Here is a 14278-nt window from a genome sequence, read left to right as displayed (position 1 = left end):
CACCTGTACATCATGGGTACATCTCACTGCCTGCAACTGGAAGGAGAGAGGGGAAAAAAACCCCCTGTGTTCTAGATTCCCTCACCAACCATCCTAAGGCCTTGAAGTCTCTTTTGATTGCTCTTGGACTATGCATTCCAGGTTCATCACCACCCACATGGAAGAGCAGTAATGGGTAATAGTCTGAGGACCATACCAAGCTAGGAAGTTTCCTAGCAATGTCCTTAAAACCTGGGCCCCAGAGAAACAGCAGGAGGGTCTGTCTGGCATATTGGACCCTCTGTTCCCCTCAGAAAGGAGTCACCTACCACTATAATCCATCTTTTCTTCCTCATGGAGGTGGTCATGGTACGGGGGTAAGCCTTTCTGACCTTGGCGACACCTCCGGTGTAGATGCACCATCATCCATTGACTGGCCTTCCACATCCAGAGCCTCATACCTGTTGTGCAGAGGCACCTGGGAAGGTGAGGTGGGCAAGGAGGGGGGTTTGCCTGCCACTATGAGCATGGACTTTAAGCTACTGCCTTTAGCCTAGCAGGGGGAGGATACAGGGTCCTCTTGATTTTGTTTTGTTGTTTGTTTTTTTTTCTAGTGGCTGTTTCTGTTTCAGGGAGGGCAGAGCATGGCTCCACCAGTCTTTCTTTCTCAGCCTCCCTGATGCACCTTAACCTTTCTACTTCTCATAGCTATGCCACCAGGCTAAGCAGATTGTCCACCTGGTCACACCTCATACAGCTGTTCTCATTACTGCCCTCTGTTACTAGTGAAAGCCTCTGCTGGGTGGATACCATAGCTATGCTCCTTCTGAGAGAGGGTGATGACCACCAATTTAACTCAGTTCTTGAGGTGGTAAGGTGACTATGCCATTACTGGGGATGATATAGTGCCACCACCTTCCTGCTGTCACCTTTCTGCCACCTCCTACCCCGCCACCCAATCTATCCTCAGGTCAACAAATGGCACTAATATCGTTCAGCCACTGCTTCTCCGCTGATTCTAACCTCCAATCAGAAAATGACAAGGCCAGACACCTGAGATGGGGGCCACGGGAGATGCCCATCACCTTATCTTTGCTGCTGGTTTTTCAGAAAAAAAACCTTTGCACAGCAATAGCCTGTGGTTTTTTCGGACAAGCCTTGCTGTTTGGAAACATACCAAATCTTTGGCCATCCTAAACCTGCTGTTTTTCTGTATTTGTATTATTTGCTTTTACCTCATAGTGATTTTTTTTTTTCTATCTAAGGTTTGAATGAGTTGTCTTTAACTTGTCATGTTTGATATCTCAAGTGTGATTGAGTTGCCTGTCTCACACGGCTAACTTTTGGTCTTCATCTCATTGTCAATCAAATGGGAGGTACTGAAAATACAATATGAGGTAAAAGCACTCAAATATACATTGTGAGGATGCTGGGGTGGTGGGACACTGCCCATAAATCCCTCAATATGAAAATCAACAACCTCACAAAAACAAAGGTAACAATAAGATAAGGCAGGGAGGAGCACAACTTTTAAATTTTTGTATTTGACATCTACTTGAGTTGCCTGCCCTTTGTCATGATTTTTCCTATCTCAAGTTTCAATGAGTTGTCTTGGTCTCGTGCATGTTTGGTATCTCAAGTGTGATTGACTTGCCTTTATCTTATTGTGAGATCACTGAAAACAATTGCAGAGCAAGGTGGACATCTCTGATGGCTGAGCACCATGAAGCTAGCACAATCAGCTAGTGTGTGTTACAAATGATGTGACTCATACACTCGAACTCCCCTATATATACACAGTTTCCTTGCAAAAATCACACTGCTTGGCTGCTACTCGTGAGATGGCTGCGACAATTTGAAGCCAGAGAGGAAGGGAAAAGTTCGCTTTTGATGGATACCTTTATGTATTCCATAAACTCAACAAATGCGATGAATCTGTTAAATTTTGGCGTTGTGAAAACAGTCGATGGTGCAAGGCCAGAATTCACACCAGGAATGGAGAGTTCATTGAGAAGATGAATCAGCATTCCCACCTTCCTTCAGCAAGGTGGCAAGATTTGTGATGGCAATAAGGCATCAAGCTGAAGAAACAGTGGAGGGTACAAACAAAGTCATTCATTTGTGCATGTCCAACTTGAGCTCAGTGGTTCATTCATGCTGTAATTCCAAGAACAGAAGCTTTATGGAAAATAATCCAGAGAAGACAAAATAAATTACACGCAGCACGTCCTGACCCAGTGATACTGGGTGACCTTGTGTTACCTGAGGAAGACAAGTCCTATTCACCAACACCAGGCATGCTGGAGTCATTCTTGCTTGGTGATATTGAAGAGGGACCCAGAAGGATTCTTATATTTGGCTGCAAATTCTGCAAACATCTGACACCTGGTATGTGGACGGCACCTTTGCAATAGCCCCCAAGCTCTTTGTCCAGGTCTATGTGATCCTGCCAAAGAAATATGGGGGCATGCATCCCATGCTGTACGTTCTTCTGCCAGACAAATAATGTGCCAAGTATGAGCAGTTGTCTGATTTCATTAAAACACTGGTGCCTAACATACAGCCACAGTCCATTCACTGTGACTATGAAATGGCTGCCACGAGTGCTGTAAAGGAATGCTTCCCAGAAGTAGCTCTGAATGGCTGCTTTTTCCACCTGGTTCAGAATATGAGGAGGCATTTGGCGGTGACAGGTATGTAGCAGGACACTCCATCTCAGTGTGCCTGCCACAGTTTCCCTTTGTGATTCAATTACTCTCTGTCTCTCAGTTTTACAAGCCCAGGCCTGGAGTAGAAAGATTCCCATGGGAAAGGGCCTAGCAAGCTCTGAACTGGTAACAACCTTGAAAGTGCAAGTAGAAGGCCAAGTTGCTGTCTGTAATGCCAGCTGCTCTCCTGTGTTGAAGAACAGGGAGCTCAGCCTAGCCTCAGCTAGGACAAAATGGAGACAAAACAAGAATGAATAGTTAAACAAAAGAGTTTGCTTGGTGAGAAAAGGGCCTTCTTGGGTTTTTCCCCTGTTTTCCTTTTTGTTCTCCAATAGGAGATTTTGGAGGTACAGCTAAGTAGTTAAATGGCAGCAGCCACTTTATTCTATAAAAGCCTAGTCCCATCTTTGATTGGGGAGACTCCCATACACTTTCTGTAGAAGGTGTGCTGGACCTTCTTCTCTCCAGCAGAGATGCTTGCTCAAGTGATTACTCCTCAGAGGTTGAGAAACGAGACAAGGGACACCTAGCCATAGCTGTGAAAGGGTGAGAGATACCAACTCCCCATATGTCATTAGCCAGCTTTAAATATTAAGAAAGGTTTCCCTGTTAAGGTCTAGAACTTTAAAGATCTTAAGATTCTTTTAGATAATTACAATTATTGTATTGCCACCTTGCCTAGGTATTACTTTAATAATTGTTTTAGATCTAGTATAAGACCTACTAATAAGCAAGTTGCTAGCATTTAAATGGTTAAGCTCTGTCAACTAACTATTAGTTGTGCATTTTATTGTTAAGATACCTTTTGCATTATTGCTTTAACATCCTGTTTTACTACCCCAATATCCCAGCCCTCATTCAATCAGATCTGTGCCTTTTTAGTCCAGTCGTAAAGACCCCAGAAAGCAGATGAGCATCTTGTAAATGTTGTGTCTGGTTATGGCAATAGAACCTGCATAGAATATTTGTGTGCCAACATGCACAATTATCATAGAAACATAGAATGTCTTGGGTAGGAAGGGACCTGTAAAGGTCATCTAGTCCAACTCCCCTACAATAAGCAGGGACATCTCGAACTAGAACAGATTGCTCAGAGCCCTTGAACGTTTCCAGGGATGGGGCCTCCACCATCTCTCTAGGCAACCTGTTCCAGTGATCCGCCACCCTCGTATTAAAGAACATTTTCTTAATGTCCAACCTAAATCTACCCTTTTCTAGCTTAAAACCGTTACCCCTTGTCCTATCGTTACATGCCCCAGTGAACAGGTCTTCCCCAGCCTTCTTACAGGCCTCTTTCAGGTATTGGAAGGTCGCTATAAGGTCCCCCTGGAGTCTTCTCTTCAGGCTGAACAACTCCAACTCCTTCAGCCTGTCTTCCTAAGAGAGGTGCTCCAGCCCCCTGATCATTTTCATTGCTCTCCTCTAGACATGCTCCAACAGGTCCACATCCTTCTTGTGTTGGAGGCTCCAGAGCTGAATGCAGTACTTCAGGTGAAGTCTCACCAGGGCAGAATCACCTCTCTCAGTCTACTGACCATACTTCTTTTGATGCAGTCCAGGATGTGGTTGGCCTTCTGGGCTGCAAGTGCACATTGGTGACTCATGTCCAGCTTTTCATCCACTAGTACCCCCAGGTCTTTTTCCACGGGGCTGCTCTTTAGCATGTCCTCTTAGACATTAGGAAGAAATTCTTTAGTGTAAGGGTGGTGAGACATTGGAACAGGTTGCTTAGGGAGGTTGTGGATGCCCCCTCCCTGGAAGTGTTCAAAGCCAATTTGGACAGGGCTTTGAGCAACCTGCTCTTCTGGAAGGTGTCCCTGCCCATGCAGGGGGATTGGAACTAGATTATCTTTAGTGTCCCTTCCAACCCTAGCCATTCTATGATTCTATTATGTCTTACCCCAGCCTGTATTGATATCTCTTGTTGCCCCTGCCCAGGTGCAGGACCCTGCACTCGGCCTTGTTGAACTTCATGAGGTTCACCTGGGCCCACCTCTCCAGCTTGTCCAGGTCCCTCTGGATGGCATCCCATCTGTTGTGGTTTGGGCCCAACACAACAACAAAGGGACAGCCCCATGGCTGCTCACTCAACTCCCCCCACACACACACACTGGGATGAGGACAAAGCTCATGGGTTGAGACAAAGGACAAGGAGGGTTCTTCACCGATTAAGGTCCCAGGCAAAACAGACTCAACTTGGGGAAAAAATAATAATTTAATTTCACACTAATCAAACACACACAGGACACAGACACACACACAGAGCAGGGCTTGCATATGTTTCCCCCACCCCTCCCTTCTTCCCCGGGCCCAAATCCCTTTGTTCCTGGTTTCTCTCCCTCCTTCCCCCCAGCGGCACAGGGGAACAGGGGATGGGGTTTACAGTCAGTTCACAGGCTGGTGGTTCTTGCCATGCCATCTTCCTCAGGAAGAAGGATTCCTTACAGTCCTTCCCTGCTTCCCCACGGGGTCCCTTCCATACGAGAGAGTCCTCCATGAACCTCTCCTCCATGAGTCCTTCCCACGAGGTCCGGAGCTGCTCCAGTGTGGGCTTCGCACAGAGTCACGGCTGCTTCAGGAACCGCCAACTCCCCTGGCGCCGGGGTCTTCCAAAGCTGCATAATCAGAGTCCACTGGCAGCAAATCCACTGACCACAAAATCCAAGTCCACTGGCCAAGTTCACCCCTCCTGGTGCCTTCAGGGAATGTTCCACCACATTCCTCCATGAGTGCAGGAGACAGCTGCCATCTCGCCATGGGTTGCAGGGAAACTTCTGCTTGGGCACCTTCTTCCCCTTCTTCCTCACCAACAACCAGCACTGCTCTCCCTCTCCAGCACAGCTCTTCTCCCCTAAAGTGCTTCTCTGCTCAGGTGTTATATGAGTTCTTTCGTATGTTAATCACTGAGGTGTATCTATTGTCCCTCTAATGGCTCCTTGGCTGGTTTTGGAGCAGGGGGAGCTTCTCAGCTTCTTACCGGAGCCACTCCTGGGGCCCTTCCCCTGCTACCAAAAAACCCACCAAACCAAACCAGAACACCGTCCCTCTGGCATATCAACCACACCACCCAGCTTGGTGTTATTGACAGACGTGCTGAGGATGCTCTCAATGCCACTGTCAATATAATTAGTGAAGATACTGAACAACACTGGTCCCAGTACAGACCCCTGAGAGACACCATTTTCCATCTGGACATTGAGCCATTGACCACTACCCTCTCGATGCAACCATCCAGCCAATTTCTTATCCACTGAACAGTCTACCCATCAAACCCATATCTCTCCAACTCAGAGAAAAGGATGTCATGGGGGACCATGTCAAAGGCCTTGCAGAAGTCCAGATAGATGACATCCATAGGTCTTCCCTTGTCCATTGATGCAGTCACTCCATTGTAGAAAGGCACTAGGTTGGTCAGGCAGGATTTGTCCCTAGTAAAGCCATGCTGGCTGTCCTGAATCACTTCCCTGTTCTCCATGTGCCTTAGCATGTCTTCTAGGAGGATCTGTTCCATGATCTTCCCAGACACAGGTGAGGCTGGCAGGTTGGTAGTTCCCAGGGTCCTCCTTTCTACCCTTTTTAATAATGGGCATAATGTTTCCTTTCTACCAGTCACTAGGTACTTCACGTGACTGCCATGACTTTTGAAATATCATGGAGAGTGGCTTGGTAACTACAGCCAATTCCTTCAGGACTCTGGGATGCATCTCATCGGGTCCTATAGACTTATGTATGTTCAGGATCTTCAGGTGGCCATGAATCTTGTCTTTGCGTACAGTGGGAGGGACTTTGTCTCCCGGATCTCCATCTTGTGAGACATCAACTTGAGAGCCATGAGGAGAGAGATTGCCAGTGAAGACCGAGGCAAAAAAGTCATTGAGAATCTCAGCCTTTTCCTCGTCTATTGTTACCAGTTCACCATTGTTGCTCATCAGGGGGGTACACTTTCTTTAACCTTCCTTTTTCTGGTTTACGTACTTGTAGGAGCCCTTCTTGTTATTCTTTACATCCCTTGCCAAGTTCAGCTCCAGCTGTGCCTTGGCCTTCCTGACTCCATACCTGCATGATTGGGCAGTGTCCCTATACTCTTCCCAAGATACATGTCCCTGCTTCCACTGCCTGTGTAGTTCCATGTTGTCTTTTAGTTTGACCAGCAGGTCTGGACTCAGCCATTCTGATCTCTTGCACTCTACGGAAAGCATCCTTAAAGATCTGCAAGCTCTGTTCTGCTCCCTTGTCTCTGAGGGCCATTTCCCAGGGGGTCCTACTGACTAACTCCTTGAAGAGCTGGAAGTTTGCTTTCCTAAAATTTAGAGTCCTGACTATGCTTCTCATCTGCCTCATACCCCTTAGGACAGTGAACTGCACTAGTGCATGATCACTGCAGTCCAGGCTGCCTTAAACCTTGACATTCCTGATGAGTTCACTTAACATTTGTGACCATCAGGTCCAATAACACATCCCGTCAGGTAGGGCTGTCAATTTCTTGACTTAAGAAGTTGTCATCGAGGCACTCCAGGAGACTCCTGGATTGCCTACAGTTTGCTGTGCTACTTTTATAGAATCATAGAATGTATTGTGTTGGAAGTGACCTAAAGGTCATCTAGTCCAATCCCCATACAATAAGCAGGGACATCTCGAACTAGAACAGATTGCTCAGAGCCCCATCAAGCCTGACCTTGAATGTCTCCAGGGATGGGGTCTCCATCATCTCTATAGGCAACCTGTTCCAGTCTCCTATTACCTCAGGAGCTCCTGGCTCATGTCTGTAAGACTTTGCTTGTTCCACAGTGTCCACAGCATGCTTCAGGGCAACAGATTGAAGGCCCCTACTATCACCCCATCAATCTAACCCTTATCAAGTAGTTTAATAAAACATTTTTTTATCTTTTACTATTATGTTAACATTTTCAAATTTCACCACACATACATGACCAAAAAGGTGTCTAGGCAGTTCAGCTCAGTGCATTGGGTTGTCTGTGACAACTTGTACTAGATGTCCCAAAAAGAGACACACAAACCCGTGAAAATACTATTAAAAACAAACTAAAAAGAAAACCAAACCAAAACAAACTTTTTGGGTATGAGCACTCAAAGTTTCTTGTTACCTTTGAAAGTTTGTCACTTCTGAATATTGTTTACAGTCCGGAATATGAGCTACTTACTGGCTGGACGCTCTCTGTTAACTTGTACGGTGAATTGTGAAATGGAATTGGATCTGTGAAGCTTTGCGTTAGGAGTAATAGGCATATGGACATAATACAAATATGTCCTGGTTTGAGCCAGGATGAAGCCAGTTTTCCCTTTACTGATTTTTTTTTTCCTTCAGTAAGCTTTCTTGTAACTAGTAGCAGAGTGTTCCAGCTAGGAATGATAACAAATGGTGGAATGTTTTTCTAACTGCTGGGGCTTCAAGGTTGCACCTTCACTCTGCCGGCTCAGACACTACGGGGAGATCTGTGACCCCCCCATAGGAGGCTGAGTTAGACAGACAGCAAAACTGGCCAGAGATATTCCATTCCATATATCTATGTAAGCTCAGAGGAAGATCAGAGATCCCAGAAGACAACTTCCTTCCTGCTCCTTCTTCCCTTCTCTTCCGTCCATGGCCAGCGTCCGGGGAGGACTCCGTCCATCCATCACCGTTGACCCCTAGGCTTGAGCTCTCCTGACCCTCATAACTCCACTTTCTCCAGCAGCAGCTCTGGAATTTTTCGGGACTGTTCGCAGCTCAGGAGAGTGCTGTGGGAGTTGCTGGTGGTGGGGGGAGGCAAGAGGCTTTTGCAGATATCTGAACATATTTGTATATAATTGTATATATTTTATCATTGGTGTTTAATTAAAGCTGTGTAATTTAGTTTTCAATCCAACCAAATTTCTCTCTTTTTCTCTCTCTCCTTCCCTACCTGTGTGGGAGGGGGAGGGGATCGAGAGCATTGTTGTCCAACCTGAGTCAAACGCTGACAAAATAAAATTTTAAAAGAGTGGGTATTAATATTGAAGATAATAAAAGTTAACTGTAAGGGGTTCGTGATATCTGGAAAAATCCACTTTTTGCAAAATGCAATGTTTACTGATCCAAAAGCATTTCACCTTCGAAATCCTATTTGTGTGCTTAAATTGGTTACAAATGAGTCCTTTAAGCCTATGTTCTCAATAATTCTGGAGTGTATTTTATAGTTTGCTCATTACCTTTTAAAACAATACGACTGTGTTGTGTGTTGTACAATGAGTGTTCAGAAAAACTGAACAGGAACAGGCTCCTTGAGTTGTATGTGTTAAAGTTTGTATGCAAACACACCTTCCTTGACTTTCATCTGCACTATTTGGGCTGCTGGAGAGAGTGGCAGAGCAGACAGGAGCTGAGGGGAGAGTTATGAGGGTCAGGAATGCACGAGTCTAGGGATCAATGGTGATAGGTAGACAGAGTCCTCCCCGGATGCTGGACATGGACAGAAAAGAAGGGAAGAAGCAGCAGGAAGGAAGTTGACTTCTGTGATCCCTGACCTTACACTGAGCTTACGTAGATATATGGAATGGAATACTTTGGTCAGTTTATCTGTCTGTCTAGTCCATTCTTTCCTACAGGAGGGCTGCAGATAAGTTCTGTTGTCCTTGCAGTCCCGGCAGTAACATAAACATTCCAGTGTTATCAGTCCACTAGCTGAAAAACTTCCTGCTAGTTAAAAGAGAGCTCACTGAAGGAAAAATAAAAAACAGTAAAAGGAAAATTGGCTTCATCCTGGCTCAAACCAGGACAACAGGTGCTAACACTATGTATCCTGTATTTTTGAGATGATGGAACAGTGGAGAAAACTGAATCGTTTTCTGTAGAGATAAAAGGGAAGTTAGTAGAGTACCTATTTTACTTAATACTTCAGGGTCTTAACAGAGGGAAATTAATACAAGCATGCTACTGAGTAGCTAGTGTAGTCAAGAAAAGGAAAAAATAACCTTTATTTCTTTTGCTTGCTTTAAGTTGTTACTCAACCAAGCCCATCAGTTTCTCAACCTAGTACTTTACAGAGTGAAGAGAAAGCTACTGAACTGCCTAAACCAAAGAAGAACAGATGTTTCATGTGTAGAAAGAAGGTTGGCCTTACGGGTATGAAAGCACTTTGTTAATATCAAACAGTTCTATATGATTAGTTGCCTCTTGCTAGATTAAATTTGTTGAAATATCTGTAGCCATTAACCTTGCTTGCTGCTTCAAAATCCATAATGTTAGATCCCTTAATAAAGCTGATATTCAGAAATAATAATTTCACTTATTCTGTTTGCTAAAGTAGATGCATGTACCCCCTGTGTACTGACTAAGCCCTTAATTGGTAGCTTACTTAAGTCTAAAACTTCCTCGTGATGTTGCTTTTCCTTTTCTTTGTACAGGATTTGATTGCCGATGTGGAAACTTATTTTGTGGACTTCACCGTTATTCTGACAAGCATAATTGCCCATATGATTACAAAGCAGAAGCTGCAGCAAAAATCAGGAAAGAGAATCCAGTTGTGGTGGCTGAAAAAATCCAGAGAATATAAACTAGCCTACTTGTGAAAAGACAGACTTACTTGTTTTATTTTAATATACTCTAGGAAAGCATTAAAGAGCAGATGCATGGCTGTTTTCCTTTGTTCTCCAAAGTTTTAATTTTAGCCTTTTCTGTCTTAAAGGTGTTTCAGAGTGTTTGGGTGTTTGTTACAGGCAGAATTGGTTAGATACAGTCCTTGAAAATGCATATGCTCTCCTCAGAATATGATTGGATGATCAGAACCTGCACAGGAATACACATGCTCAGAGGACAGGCTCTAGTTCACATGTGCCAAACATATATACTATCTTCATGTTTGCAGCAAATCTGCCTTTTGAGATGATCAGGGTGTATAAAACTAGCCAAAGACTATGTGCCTGTTTGGGAAAAGGATATGTCAAAAAGGTTGGTGATCTACTTGTATAATTTAAAATCTTGTTCTACTTTTAATTTCCACACTCCATTTTTTTCTAGCAGAATGTAAGTCATGTAGAAGGCTCTGCCTTCCAGTAAGATGAGTGTTGGTGCTATATTTAATAAAAACTAATTTAACAATTGCAATGGGAAAAATTTAAAAAAAACAGGTATGTATGAGAAGAAAACTATTTTGGAACAGATTGACTTTAGAATAATGAAAATAGTTACCCAAAGGAAATTTCCTGTTAAAAAATTAAGAACTGGCCTGCAACAGTTGTCTGCTTTTTCTTGCATAGCTAAAAATGATGTGTAGCACAATATTGTGTTAAGATTGACTTACAAAAAAAAGTTACATATGTGTGGGATTTTTTAGACACTACTTAATTTCAGTGTGTTCTAGGTTCAAAAGAATATTAGGAGATTTTTTGAATTAAAAAAACCCCACTGTTTTAAATGTATCAATTCCATACGCAACCATACCCAACATGGCTGCTCTAGACTTAAGTAGGAGGTGGAACCACTTTTGGAGAGCTGCTTTATCATATTTAGTTGTACTTGGGTGTAGGACTGTGGTGTTCTTGGGTGTATTGCATAGGTTCCATTATCTACAGCTTTGTATAATAACTAGAAAGGGCAGTATTGTTCACTGATGCTTGTCTGGCAATATCACTTGTGTTCTAATGGAAAGGGTTTTTGTGATGTATGAAACTTGTGACTTTTTTATATAATCGAGTATAGTGTAGACTAATGTTGTAGTAATGCCTCTTCTCATCTGTAAATAGTTGTGTATGTACACAAGATGCTACTTCTGACTTTTATTGCAGTGTTCAGTCTTAAATTTTTAGTTCATTATTAAAAGCATCAGGCTTTTGCTTTAATTAACTTTGTTCTTTAAATTTAGTTATGAGATACGTAATCATGTACAGATAGTTCATACTTAGGTATTGCACATAATCACACTATCCAGCATCTATGCTCTGTTATATTATGTAAATAATAAAAGTAATGTACAGAAGGAAATACTTTTTGTGGCAGTTCATTGGCTTTAGTTACTGCTATAACTTGAAAGTGGCCCTGTAAAGGTTGGAATATAAAGCTAGTACTAGGTTTGTATAGATGTCTTTTTGCTTAAACCTGTCTAATGTCCTGATTTCTTATTTTGACATACTGCCTTGTTTAAGATGGCTTGTTGAGGTCAGAGAAGCATGAACAGCTGGAATACAGGTAGCTACTTGATGACCGGACAAAGACGTCAACAAACAACAATGTGCTTAAAGGGAATGACGGAAATCTTAGCAGCAAATTGTAAATGTTTGTGGTTTGTTGTGTTGTTATTATTTTTTTTTTCCTTTTACATATGAAAGTTATTTCCAGTGGATCTGGTTTCATACAGCTAGTATACTGACTACATTGTTTTGTTCAAAACTTTGCCAGCAGGCCTGGGCAGAGTTGTTAGGGTATGTATCCAAATATGGACATCACATGCCAAACTAAGCCTTCCCAAGGAGAAACAAAAGTACCAAGTACAAGTTCTAACATGTTGACTTGGAAGAAGCTATTTTCAATGCTGAATAGTACATTAAAATTGTTTATATCATAAATGTATAATGTGCATCCCATTAGTCAGCTAGTACTAACACTCAAGGAATAAGTTATTACTGCTGCCACTATATATACTGATAAGGGAACAAGGATGCCAGGATGAATTTTATTTTTTAAATTGGGAAACTGTTTTATAGCATCAAAATTCTCATTTTTCCACCATTTTGTGTTAAAGTAAAATTAACTCAACTGCATCGTACAAAGCTTGTTTGTCTTGGGTTTTGTTTGTTTTGTTTTGTGAATACACCTTGGAACTGGATATTTGAGGAGAATGTGTCCAGATTTGTGACACTGTCAGGGTGAGAGTATTTTAGGAAGGATACCCATACTGATACCAGTACTTAGTGATTCTGATGGTCTCTCACATTCATTTGGTTTTTTTTTTAACCTGGAAAAAGGCTTGTTTAAATAATTTGTCTCAGTAGATCTGCGGAGGGAAGTATGGAATGAATAATCCCTCGTTGTTCTATAAAATCATTAACTATCATATGTAAATTGTCCACAGGTGGGATACGAGCCTGTATTCAAAACTAAGCTTTATTATGTGTTTAACTTGTACATAAATATGCTGGCATAGGAAGAATCTTCCTGTGCCACTCACAAGTTTACCAAATGATGGGGATTTTTTAGTTAGGCCATAAGAAAGAACATATAAACAAATGAGTAAACAAAAGTAGCTAGGTGACTAAGAATTACTTATATCTTAAATATCTAGCTAGGATTATGGCTGTACATTTGTTGGAAACTGTTCTTTTCTTCCCCACATAAGTCTAAACAAAATGCCTTTTAAGCCAGAGAAGGCCTCTCCTGATTATTCCCAGCTAATGGACTAAAACAGACTTGCTTCTCAAGGACAACTGAACCCAAAACAACAGATGTGGTCCGGGACAGAAAGGATGGGCGACAAGCCATCCTGTGCCCCTGGTAGTCACCGCCTTAAAGTGGGGCTCATGCACGCTCATTGGCTCTGGACAGTGACACTGACTGGACAGGTGGGTCAGGGGGTATCAAAGGCGGCGAGTGCAGCAGGTGGGCCCTTCCCTCCTCCCTGAGGCCCGTTCGGACGCTTTCTGCGTGGGACCCCCCTGCTGCGAACACTGGTGCTGCCTGCCTGCCTGCCTCGGGTCCAGCCTGAGCCTCAGCGCCGAGCGTGCTGGGGTCCCGAGCCCTGGGGTCAGGGCCGGAGCTGAAGCCCCCTCCCTGTGTTGCTGCCGGTTGAGGGGAAACCAACGGCCGCTGCACCCGCTGCCGAGAGGCCGCCCCTCCGATACCACGGACCTGCCGTTCTGCCTTCTGAGACGGGGCCACCGACCAATGCTGCCGCTGGGAACGGAGCTGTCGGGGACAAGCCGCCGGAGGGTAACCTCACCTCGTATACCACACACACATGCATTCCTTTCCTCATACTCGCACACACAGCATGCGTGACCTCTTAAGCAGGACTGACTTCAGGCTTCCTTCCCTCCTCCCTTTGGTCCTTAACCCTCTCCCTTAAAAAGCACTGGACCTTTTCCATTGCCTCCCTAAAGGGCACTTTCTCACTATATACATATATATATCCCTGGTAGCCATTTACATTTGCATTGTCCCTAAACATCATCCCTCAGTTTGTGTTAACCCTTAATAAAACGATTAGTTGTGGAGCAAACCTTGGAATTTAGGGGCAATTTCTGAGCATGGTGGGGGGGTGCATTCTAACTACCACCCTGAAATACGGCCCCACGGTGGCCGTTCCTCCGTGAGAGGCAATAGCCAAGTGTGACCCTCGGTATTATTCAAAAACCCCTCCACATCGTGGGGGGGAGTCGCAAAAGCATCCTAACAGCCGGTAGCCCCCCAATACCGGCTTGCGACATCTGGTGTCGGGAGTGGGATAACAGGGGTCGTTAGAAGCCCCCCACGCTCTGAAATTGCTTAATTTGTGAAGTGTTTTTTTTTTTTTTTAATTAATTAATTAATAAGAGAAAATGGCTACCAAGGGGGATATAGGTGATACAGATGCTGTAAGTGCTGGTGCAGAAAATGCAGAAAATGAAATTTGTGAGGAAAG

General features: G+C 43.7%; 1 protein-coding gene across 4 annotated transcripts in view; it reads left to right on the top strand.

The window, feature by feature from the left end:
- Nucleotides 1-11646, top strand: part of LOC127395202 (AN1-type zinc finger protein 5-like) — a 40025-nt gene extending 28379 nt beyond the window's left edge. For all 4 annotated transcript variants that reach the window (XM_051641791.1, XM_051641794.1, XM_051641792.1 and 1 more), the window contains exons 5-6: nt 9664-9789; nt 10071-11646. In XM_051641791.1, the coding sequence (XP_051497751.1) occupies nt 9664-9789; nt 10071-10219 (275 nt within the window). In that variant the 3' untranslated portion in view covers nt 10220-11646. The remainder of the gene's footprint in view (nt 1-9663; nt 9790-10070) is intronic.
- The last annotated feature ends 2632 nt before the right edge of the window (nt 11647-14278 follow it).

Source organism: Apus apus, chromosome W (genome assembly GCF_020740795.1).
Source record: "Apus apus isolate bApuApu2 chromosome W, bApuApu2.pri.cur, whole genome shotgun sequence".
NCBI classification, from domain to species: domain Eukaryota; kingdom Metazoa; phylum Chordata; class Aves; order Apodiformes; family Apodidae; genus Apus; species Apus apus.
The sequence above is the reverse complement of the archived record's forward strand: the minus strand, read 5'-3'. Positions and strand labels throughout refer to the sequence as shown.